General features: G+C 38.6%; 1 protein-coding gene across 3 annotated transcripts in view; it reads right to left on the minus strand.

The window, feature by feature from the left end:
* The window catches only part of BLOC1S5 (biogenesis of lysosomal organelles complex-1, subunit 5, muted), a 77,361-nt gene that overhangs the window by 2,791 nt on the left and 62,601 nt on the right, over positions 1–11,969 (minus strand). For all 3 annotated transcript variants that reach the window (XM_011989628.1, XM_011989629.1, XM_011989627.1), the window contains one exon: positions 10,414–10,472. In XM_011989628.1, coding sequence (XP_011845018.1) covers positions 10,414–10,472 — 59 coding nt within the window. The remainder of the gene's footprint in view (positions 1–10,413; positions 10,473–11,969) is intronic.

Raw genomic sequence — 11,969 nt, forward strand, 5'->3', positions numbered from 1 at the left:
AAAAAAAAAAAAAAAAAAAAAAAAAAAAAAAAAAAAAAAATTTTTTTTAAGCGTATAGTATAAAACGATAAAATCAAACACAATCCAAGTATTTTTTCATATTCCTATTTCTCCTCAAATACCATTTCACTGCAGATATTTTTAAACCAATTTAAAAAAATACATGCTAAAAGAATCATTGCTATAAGAAGTCAAAATGTCTGTCTTACATAAAATATTTTTAAGTGCATTAAAAAGAATCATAAATTATTAGTCACTAGAGGAGAACTCGAGAAATCTCTTCTGGGCTGGGCACAGTCGCTCGCGCCTGTAATCCCAGCACTTTGGGAAGCTGAGGCGGGCAGATCACCTGAGGTCAGGAGTTCAAGACCAGCCTGGCCAACATGGCAGAACCCTGTCTCTACTAAAAATATAAAAATTAGCCGGTGTGGTGGCGTGCACCTGTGATCCCAGCTACTCGGGAAACTGAGGCAGGAGAACTGCTTAAACCCAGGAGACAGAGGTTGCAGTGAGATGAGATCACGTCATTGCACTCCAGCCTAGGTGACAAAGTGAGACTCCCTCTCAAAAAAAAAAAGAAAGAAAGAAATCTCCTCTGGGTCAGTTCTAGTCCTTAAAGCAAATCAACATCTCAAACATCTGCGTCAAATGTCTCAGTTCTTGAGATGTTCCTTAATACTGCTATATAAGCATGAAAGGTTTTTTGTTTTTCTTTCTAACACCACAGTAATACAGATAAAATGCTGTATAAATAAAAAAGGTATAAATTTAGTTTTCTCCCTCCTTCCAAAGTATAATTTCAATTATTAACTTTGAATACGTACAACAAAAATCTAAATAGAGAGTATGAAAAAATAACTTTACATCCCTATTTCAACTATTCTACATGTATGTCATTAGCAGTTAAGTTTTGATACAGATTAGGTTCTATTAAACAAACAAAAACTGGGATATGCAAACTATAAAAACATACAAGGTCGAATTGCTTGAACCCGGGAGGCGGAGGTTACAGTGAGCCAAGACTGCACCATTGCACTCCAGCCTGGGTGACAGAGCGAGACTCTGTCTCAAAAACAAAAACAAAACACACACACACACACACACACACCCCCCCCCCCCCAACAAAGCACCCAAAGTCACTGTTAATTCTGGCATATTAATTCCAGCACTTGAATGAAAAAGGGACACGCAGCGTACTCAGATGCTGGTTAACTCAGATGTCAGCCACTAGAAAAACAGCTACTAGGAAAAAGAAACCATCTTCAGGCTGTTCATCATGTTCTTGCTGTTCTATTTTCTCTCTCATTCGGGTCAGGACGACAAACAGGATGAAGGGCTGAATAAACCAATGTGCTCTAAGTACCCATAAAATGCAAATTTCTGCTAGTTGTTTTGCATAGCTACTTCTAAAAGCCTCTCCTTTAAGATGACATTATTCTCATTTTACAGACAAAGAAATTAAGGCTTAAGGACACTTTTATCCTCCATGGTCACTCACCTAATAGCTTGGTTGTAGATTCAAATTTAGTTCTCTCTGATACCCAAACCTACGCCTTTTCTATCACAGAGTACAAATCAGATCTTTCTAGAGGAAGTTTTACGTAGGTAGCTAAAAATCTCTTTCACAAGACAAACGCTCTTGTGAGAGCCTTTTTGCTAGGCTGGCTGATCTGAAGCTCCCCAGCACCAAGACTGTTCAACTTCAGACTCACGTCAACTTCTTTCCAATTGAAAATTCTTGGTCAAACATTCCTCTAAAATGTTTGACTGTTCCTTTACAGTCAAACATTGCTCTAAAATATGTCCCACAGACACTTGGGATCTGAACAGATATTACAGTGGTAGGGAGAGAGGATTAGGGAGGGGTTTACTCATCCAATAAATTTGTTAAACAGGTTAAACAAAATGCAAAGAATTATTTTAACTTTTCAGCCTTATAGATTATAACTCTCCAAAAGATGCATGAAGAGTTTATTGAACTATTCTGATGGAACTTTAGAAATAACTGTTACAGTCTAAGAGAAAAGCCACAGTCACACTAGAAAAAGAAAAAATGCAGATAAACTTCATCAAAATGATATTTAGCTTTAGTTGTGTTTTAATAAACACAGAGAATATTAAACATGCATACTCAGATGTTACTTAATTTGTTCATTTCTTTGTAAATGAAAAGTCATCATTGGCTCAGCTGACCCTGCGACGTGGACCACAAGGCAAGAGCCCGTGTTCCCCTTCCCAACCAGAATGCATTTTATCCAGTACAGCCCAATAAAGAAAAATGTAGCTTTGGCAGGCATATAAAGCTCGCTTCAAATTCTGGTCTACCTGTCACTAGTTGCATGATGCTGAGCAACTTAGTTTCTTTAACTTTAAAATGAGGAAAATAAATACCCCGCATCCATAAATAATACTTATAAAGACTAGAGGTAGAACATGTCAAGTTCCTAGCTCAGTGCCTGAGGAACTTAATAAAAGGTAAATATTATACAAATCACAAGCGATGCATCTAGAAGGCAGATCACTCTACTTTTATCCCCCTGCCATTTCAGTTTTTGTTCTTTAATTTTAATAATTTTAGCAACATATTGTAATAATTCAAACAATATAGACAACTCAAGAGCAACAGACTTTCCCCTCCATTCCTATATTCAATTTAATCCTCGATGCAGCCATTATTAACCATTTGGCTACAAGAACAGCCTTTAAGATACTGAAATATATTAGTGAATAAGATACTGCCAAAGATCAGTATTTCTATTGTGTAGTTTCAGAATATTATGAATAAAGATAAACATATTCAAGTAGCCTGTTCATATCAGGCATATCGCTTATTGGCCTTGTAGGCTGAGTGAAAATAAGCTAAAAGATGACAATCGCCAAATCCAAATAAAAATCTAGTTTTGCTTCCTCATCAAGAAGTTCTTACAGTCACTCCATGCTATCGTTTCCTAGTTGCCCAGGCTGGAGGGCAGTGGCACAATCTTAGCTCACTGCAACGTCTGCCTCCCGGGTTCAAGCGATTCTCCTGCCTCAGCCTCCCAAATAGCTGGGATTACAGGCGCCCACTACCACACCAGGCTAATTTTTGTATTTTTAGTAGAGACAAGGTTTCACCACGTTGGCCAGGCTGGTCTGGAACTCCTGACCTCAGGTGATCCACCCACCTCTGCCTCCCAAAGTGCTGGGATTATAGGCATGAGCCACCGTGTCCAGCCCATTCTTACATTTTTTACAACAATTAGTAAAGAAAAAAGGGGAGGGGGTCGCCTATACATTCATGTATTGACAATACTGCGGTCTTTACATACAAATAAAACCCAGATACCTGGAAATAACATTTATCTGAAACTTAGTTGAGAACGTGGTAAGACCTTTAAGTCATCCAAAAGAAAAAGATACTACAAAGTCCATTTACAAATATTGCAGGGCTCATGAAAAGCTCTTCTGATTCTGAGCCTATTTGACCTACATTATACACAATTCTAACCCGCTTAGTTAACTGGTTTCTAAGACAACACCCTATTAAAAAATCACAAGATAGAAAATGAAAAGGCTGATAAACGAGGGAAGAATAACAGGCATCAGCCTTATAGCAAAAGAGGAGGCAGATGAAAAACTTAAAACACACAGTATCTGAGGGCGGCTGCTACAGAAACACAGCACAGTATCTTTCTCCTTCCCCAATGACATCACCATATTCACCATTATATAAAGTCGGATATGCTCAATAATGCCTGATTCCTACAAAATTATTCTGTAACATTTAATAAATTTTTTAAAAAACATAAAAGTATAGAATATCTTTTTTAAGATTTCCATCCAAAGTCATCAAAGTTCATGGTGACAGATGACAAGACCCATCGAGACATGGAGACCCACAACATCTCCATTAAGGAGAGGCCCCTCAATGTTGCTGACCTTGTCTGAGAGGCTGTCCTGCTGCCTGGCCCCAGCTAGGGGCAGAGGAGCAGCAGGCGTGTGAGGATGGCATGGACATCTTGTCACTTTTTTCTCTGTACAAATACCACTTCCTGAGGCAAAAGAAGTTAACTGTGAACATGTCAGACACCCTTCTCTTTGGGGTAGGCTCTTGCCCTAGGGGCCATTTCTTCTCCCCAAAAACACTAATTCATTTCCCTAAGCTCGTTACCTCCAGATTCCAGAGGCTCTCCCCACCCCAGCTGAGTTTCTCTGGATATCATTCAAGGGACTATGTCACTGAACTTCATTTGCTGGAACAAATCTGGAGGGAGAGCTCATAAAACTCCTGAGTGAGGCTGCCCAGGGGATTGTCCCCATGTAGGGGAAGCAGAGGAGAGAAAATGGTAGCCATTTTTACATTGACATTATTTTGTATAGTGTTTATTGATTCAAGAAACATAAAATTCTGAATAAAATGACTTGGAAACTGCTCCTTAAAAATAAAATAAAGAAATCAGAAAAACAACAAAAAAAGTGGTTAAAGTTATAAGAACATTGTGCTTAAAGAATATAAAAACCTTGGTTTTTACATAGAATTACCATACAAAGCAGCAATTCCACTATTGGGCATATATCCAAAAAAATTAAAAGTAGGAACTTGAACAGCTATTTGTACACCCACATTTACAGCAATGTTATGCATAATAGCTAAAGGTGGGAGAACCTAAATGTCCATAGACAAATGAACAGATAAACAGAATGTAGTCTACACATACAATGGAATATTATTCAGCCTTAAAAAAGAAGGAAATGCTGACACATGCTACAGCATGGACGAATCTCGACGACATTACACTAAAGAAATAGGCCAGTCACAAAAGAGACAAACGTTATATGAGTCTACTTACACGATGAATCTAGAGCAGTCAAATTCATAGAGCTAGAAAGTAGAATGGTGGTTTCCAGGGGTGGAGAGAAAGGGGAATGAGGAGTTACTGCTTACTGGGTACAGAGTTTCAGTTTTGAATATGAAAGAGTCCTGTGGGCTGGTGCGGTGGCTCATGCCTGTAATCCCAGCACTTTGGGAAGCTGAGGTGGGTGGATCACATGAGGTTAGGAGTTCAAGACCAGCCTGGCCAACATGGCAAAGCCCCGTCTCTACTGAAAATACAAAAATTAGCTGGGCATGCTGGGCATGATGGCAGGCGCCTGTTGTCGCAGTTACTCGGTAGGCTGAGGTGGGAGAATCGCTTGAACCTGGGAGGTGGAAGTTGCAGTGAGCCGAGATCACGCCCCTGCACTCCACCCTGGGTGACAAAAGCAAAACTCCATCTCAAAAAAATAGCAATAAATAAATTTAGAAAAAAAGGTTCTGTGGATGGATGGTGGTGATGGTTGAACAACAATGTGAATATAGATAATGCCACTGAAATGTACATTTTAAAATGGTTATGAAGGTAAATGTTATATGAATTCTGCCACAATAAAAAAAAAAGTACATCAAGTTTCAGTGGGCTCTTCTTAAATGGAATCAACTGCACTCTTCAAGATAAACTTAGAAAATGCCAACTTTAAAAGAAAATGAAGAGAATTTATTAATAACCTATAACTACACACCAAAAGTAATTAACTATAATGGTGCTATCTCTTTCTACTTAGTAAAATATATACATAAGTTACAACAGAGAAAGAAATAATAATAAACTGGCATGCATGCAGGCACTCACCGCCCTCCACCAATTAAAGATAATTTGAAATAGAAACCAATCCTGAAGACAGGTGTCTAGAACCAGGTATATAAAAGAAGTCTGGATTACGAAATAGAAACACACTTCTGCAGAGATTCGTCTAAGTCAGTGATTTTCAATGGGGGGCAGGGGAGGGCATTTTACAACCCTCTCCCCCAGGAGATTGTTGGTTATCATAGCACAGGTTGTGGGAAGGTGCTACTGGCATCTAGTCGACAGAGGTCAAGGATGCTGCTAAACATCCTGCAATGCACAGGACGGCACCCACAATAAGGAATTACCAGGTCCAAATAGTGCTGAGGTTGAGAAACCCTGGTCTACGGGAAAACTCTGAATAATCCAACTAAGGTCTAAAAGGTATTTTAGAGCATCTGCCAGTAATATACATGCCATTAATTTTATATATGCCTTACAGAGACACAGGAAAAACCATTTCCTTTGGTAAGGAGTGTCAGTATAACAACTGCCAAAAACGATTTTATATAGAACAGTATGTACTGATACGTTACTCTATTTTCAAACTCTATTAAAAACAATGTATAAGCCATTTGAACTTGCTGCTCTCATGAAAGTAATCATAAAGAAGGATAACTGCATCTAATAAATATTTGTGGACAAGGTGAATCAAAAGCATTCACATTTACTTCATAATTACTTCCAGTCTGGTTGAACAGGGCTTCAAAAATTGACACCTGTGCATGAACCTAAATTTAAATTATTGACAGATATTATTAACCATCTCATCTCCACCGGTGGCATATTTTTAAGAGCCAGTGAATTTTATATTTTCCTTTCACTATTCTTATTGCTAGTGCCCAAAATGCAACTTTGTACTAGTGGTAGTTTTGAAGACATGTCAAATAACTAGGGAATGTGCATTTATTGTTCTTCTGAATGTACTTTAAGATATCAATTGTGGGAAATATGATTTGTATGAATGACGTTTATCAGTTTACTTCCTACAGAAATCCACAAATTGTCTTGACATAAAAGAATTAATGAATTCAAGATCAGTCTGACCAAGATGGTGAAACTTCGTCTCTACTAAAAATACAAAAATTGGCCACAAGTGGTGGTATGCGCCCGTAATTCCAGCTACTTGGGAGGCTGAGGCAGGAGAATCGCTTGAACCCAGGAGGCAGAGGTTGCAGTGAGCTGAGATGGCGCCACTGTACTCCAGCCTGGGTAACAGAGTGAGACTCCATCTCAAAAAAAAAAAAAAAAAAAAAAAAAAGAATTAATGAGTAATGGCAGTCTCTTATACACATCTAGATGTGTATAAGAGACAGATATAAAATGTATGCAATAGTATACCCAAGGGCAACAATTAACATTAGGTTGAAAATGCAGCTAGAGGTCAGGTCTTTTGCTTTGTTTACATTGGCTAGATGAGAAATTAAACTTTACCTTTATGACATATGTGTGTGTGCACACACATGTGTATGTGTGGGGTTTGAAACCTCTGCCACGTCACAGTTTCAGAAGAAGCTACATATGGCAGTAAAACAAAAAAGTAAAAGAAAAAGAAAAAAGAAATAAAGACACGACTGAAAGTTTATTGCTCTAATAAAAATGTAAAGAATTTTCACTTTTCTCTGAGCAAAGGAGGACATCTGTTTATGACTTTAAGCTGGTTAATTTATTAAATTATCTTCAGGAAAGAAAATCAGGGTAACAAATCTAAGTCTGCTTACAAACTAAGTCTCACAGACTTACCAACTTCTGGTGAAACAAAGTTTCACTATATTTTAAAATACTAATTTTTAATATATATTCTATAAAAATTAGTTTTAAAATACCCCTAGACATAATATCTATAAGAAATGTCCTTCAGGCTGGGCACAGTGGCTCAGGTCTGTAATTCCAGCACTTTGGGAGACTGAGGCGGGTAGATCATCCGAGGTCAGGAGTTTGAGACCAGCCTGGCCAACATGGCGAAACCCTGTCTCTACTAAAAATACAAAAATTAGCTAGGATTACAGGTGTAATCCCAGCTACTTGGGAAGCTGAGGCAGGAGAAGAGTTTAAACCTGGGAGGCGGAGATTGCAGTGAGCCATTGCACCACTGCCTTCCAGCCTGGGCAGCGACGGAGTGAGACTTCGTCTCAAAGAGAAAAAAAAAAAGAAAAAGAAAAAAAGAAGTGTACTTCATATTAAATATTAAAATATTCTCTTTTTTTTTTGAGATGGAGTTTCACTCTTGTTGTCCAGACTGGAATGCAATGGTGCAAACTTGGCTCACCACAACCTCCGCCTCCCGGGTTCAAGTGATTCTCCTGCCTCAGCCTCCCCAGTAGCTGGGATTAAACGAGGCATGCACCACCACGTCCAGCTAATTATATATTTTTTAGGAGACACGGGGTTTTTCCATGTTGGTCAGGCTGGTCTCAAACTCCTGACCTCAAGTGATCCGCTCGCCTCAGCCTCCCAAAGTGCTGGGATTACAAGTGTGAGCCACCACGCTCGGCTTAAAATATTCTTATTTCTTGTGGCCAGTGCTTTTTAAACCATGGGATAGACAGCACTTTTTAATTTGCAAAATCATCAATGGGAAGGTTTCTCAAGTGCTTCTTCACAGACTCTAACAGACTATGGCAGGCCTCTTATCCACACAGTGACTGCTCGCATCTTAAACAAATAGTGAGTTGGCAGGAAAAAAATGCTACTCTACATTTTGACAGTGAGATACAATTTTCAAAGTCATTTCAAATAATTTTTATAATGCAATTTACCCTTCGATCTATCAGATAAGTAGAATAGATCATTATTTTGCAGACGAGGAGCTGGAAGCTCAAGGATTTGTCCAAGGGCTTATAGCTAGCTAGTAAAGGGAACCAATACCAGAAATAAAAGAAGCCAGGTATTCTTACCCAATCTGGTCATCTTCCTACTGTACACAGGGCCAATACACCACATGTAGAAATAGTTCAAAGCGACAAGAGAAACTGTTCAAATTAAAATTTAATTTTCAGTTCCTTCTGCTCAAGAATGACAAAAATTGCCATTTTTCACTGCTTTGACAATGTCTTAGAAAAACAGACCAATTAATGTGCTGGTGCACACTCACCTGACTCTACTTAAATCATACAGCAACATGTCAGAGAGGTAACATGTAGCATGCGATACGTCTTCATTTTTATTTTGAGAGCCAAGAGAACCGCATGTGTTGAAATATACAGCCAGTGTTCTATCAGACAGTTATTCGGCTTCTCAAAAAACGGAAAGTTTCTGATGTCCCCACAACAAATTGTTTAATACAGCATTTAAGATCATCCACAGTAATCTCTAGAAATGTCCATTTAGACAGTCTCCATACCAGGTCCACGAGACAATATTGACTTCTCACATCTTTCGCCTTTACTTACAATGTATTCCTTGCCCTACAATATCTCTCTTCTCATCTTCCAGTAACTGAATTCCTACCAATCAAGGTCAGGCTTGAATGCCATCGTCTTCCTAATAAATTATACTTTTGCCAAGATCCTAAAAAGTTATTAGTAATGATCACAGTTCTCACTTTATCCTCTATTATTACAGGGTTAGTGCTTTGGGACTCCAAGACTTTTAGCTCCTTAAGTGTAGGAACTGCCCTAAAATTAGCAAAATCCATCATCCCCAGTGGCACCTAGCACAGCAGAGGAATTAAAAATGTATCTGCTGTCCAGTCTGTCATGGTCCACTTACGTCCCCCAGCCCTGCCTGCCTTTCCAGCACTCTCTGCACGCTGCGCAAGCACCCCATCCTGACACAAACTTCCCTGACCACAGATCTGCCTTGCCACTGCATCCAGGAGCTCAGCCATGGCCTGCTTCCCGAATGGCCTGCGGGGTCCCACTATCCTTGGGCAGCATTCCCATCTGTCTTAAATGTCAAGTCCTTTCAATGAAGTGTAAATTAGCAAATTGTTGACTTTTCAAACTTTATATCAATGTTTAGATTTAAGCAGAGGGTACAGAAACTGAAACTCTGAGAAGGCTCATTCCATTATATTTTTATACAGGGACAGATCTGAACTATTATTGTGGATTAACCACAACACATTCCAGATAAATGGAGACAGTAACATTTGTTGATACACACACACAAGCAAAAAGGTATTATTTTCAGAGTGACTTAGTCTTTTCAATGTTTTTTAATAAGTGTAAGATGTATCTTCATTAGTTTAGAGCAATGAGTAAGTTACAAAAACACTTGATGATAATTGCAAGTGAAAAACACCAAATTATCACAGGAACTTAAATTCTTGTGCTATTTTTCCACATCTGAATTTAGTTAACATATAATTCAAATAAGCAATGCACTGCCCAGCAAATGATTCAAATACTCCTATGGCTATTCATTAAATAACCTATCCACAGGCATGAATGCTTCCTTTTCTAGAAGAAATATACATAATATACTCAATACTTCAGGCTCAGAGGAAAGATTTATATCTCCAATCTGGTGGATATTTGTTGTTACATGTAAAAGTCCTATTTTCTGTCTCCTCCAGGAGACAAATACCACTTTCAGGGAAAAGATGGAAATGTTGAAAAGGAAAAAAGAGAGTTCTGCAATTTCAATTTATAAAAATATTGATGGTATGACCACGTGACCATACCTTCTCAACACATCTTCAATGAATCAGCCATTTTAAAATATGTAAAAATCACTGCATTCAGAGAATTTTCTGATCCAAAGCAATTGCTAATAATGTAACAAACACCCAAGACTTATATGCCCCGTTATCTAAATGATCTTTTACCTTTTTTCGTTCCTGTTCCCTCTGTTGGAGTCTACAGACTGAATCATTAGCTGCTTGCACTGAAATAAAAAAGACATGGGTTTTCAGTCAGCAGACCGTGTTCAAGGAAACACATACCTGGGGGAGGAGTATGTGTGGAGAGCATATGGATTGTTTTAGATCTCAAAAAACTATGAGAAAACTGACATTATTTTGGTGGTGGTGAGATGGCCAGAAAGGGAAAGTAAGTTTTGCCAATATATTCAGGATGTCATAATTAGGACAATAATTCTTGAGCTTTGAGCTATAAGCTGAAGGACATTTAAATACTAACTCCAATGACAGACTGTCTACGACCACCTCAGAATTCTCCAAAAAGATATAAAATGCCAATAAATTTATCACAACATTCTGATTATGATGTTACATTGTCTGTCTGTCCCCACCATCCCCCCTTTCTCTCATTCATACTACTGCTCTCTCACTGCAGTACCTGGTAACTACATGACTTCAACACCTTTCTACTCTTCTTGCCTGTGCTCTCTTGATTTCTAATTTATCCCAGCTGCCACTGCAAGATTCAGCTTCCTCTAGACCATCTCCATTAAGTCATTTCTCTTTCTCAAGAACTAACTGCTAGTAATAATTATTCTAATTATTTATTGAGTATTTACTAAGTGCCAAGATCTATGTATTATCCCTCTTAATCCCACATTCGTATTAGGACATGATCACTATTCCATTTTACAGATGACAAAACTGAGGTAAAGAGAGGTGAAGCTGTCAATCAAGGCGGTTATACAACTAATAAGTACAGGAAACAGGATTTCAAATCAGATCTTTCTGGCTCCAAAGACTTGGCTCTTACTATCAACACTCTACTGCCTCTTTAATTATTTCATCAGTGAAACCAGTTGTAATTCTTCCCTTATTTAAACCTTTTCATCTGCCAGACGCATTTTTTTCTGTCCATAAATGTTCTCACTTACTTCATCCAAATAAAGACATGTAGTGTGCAGGCTAAGAGTGAGCCTTAGTCAGTCAAATTTGGCACTCAGTTGTGTGAATGATCTTGGGCATGTTTGCTCGCTCAATTATTCATTTGTCAAATGTTTACTGAGCATTTGCTTTGTGCCAGGCGCTGTTCTTGTTGGCGCTCCTATCTCTCAGCACCTTAGTTCCTCATCTGTAATATGAACATAACTACTAATGACAGGGCTTCAGAAGTGACATAAAATTTAAATGAGAACACAGTACATACTATGCTTAAAAGTAAATAATTTCAATATTAATAATGATAACCACTTAGAGTAGTTCTTTATATAAAATAAGCAGTCAGGTCGGGCACGGTGGCTCACGCACGCCTGTAATCCCAGCACTTTGGGAGGCTGTGGCGGGCGGATCACCTGACGTCAGGAGTTCGAGACTAGCCTGACCAACATAGTGAAACTGTCTCTACTAAAAATACAAAAATCAGCTGAGAACGGTGGCACACGCCTGTAGTCCCAGCTACTTGGGAGGCTGAGGCAAGAGAATCGCTTGAACCTGGGAGGCGGAGGTTGCAGTGAGCCAAGATC

This window comes from Mandrillus leucophaeus, unplaced genomic scaffold (genome assembly GCF_000951045.1).
Source record: "Mandrillus leucophaeus isolate KB7577 unplaced genomic scaffold, Mleu.le_1.0 Scaffold36, whole genome shotgun sequence".
In the NCBI taxonomy this organism is placed as follows: Eukaryota; Metazoa; Chordata; class Mammalia; order Primates; family Cercopithecidae; genus Mandrillus; species Mandrillus leucophaeus.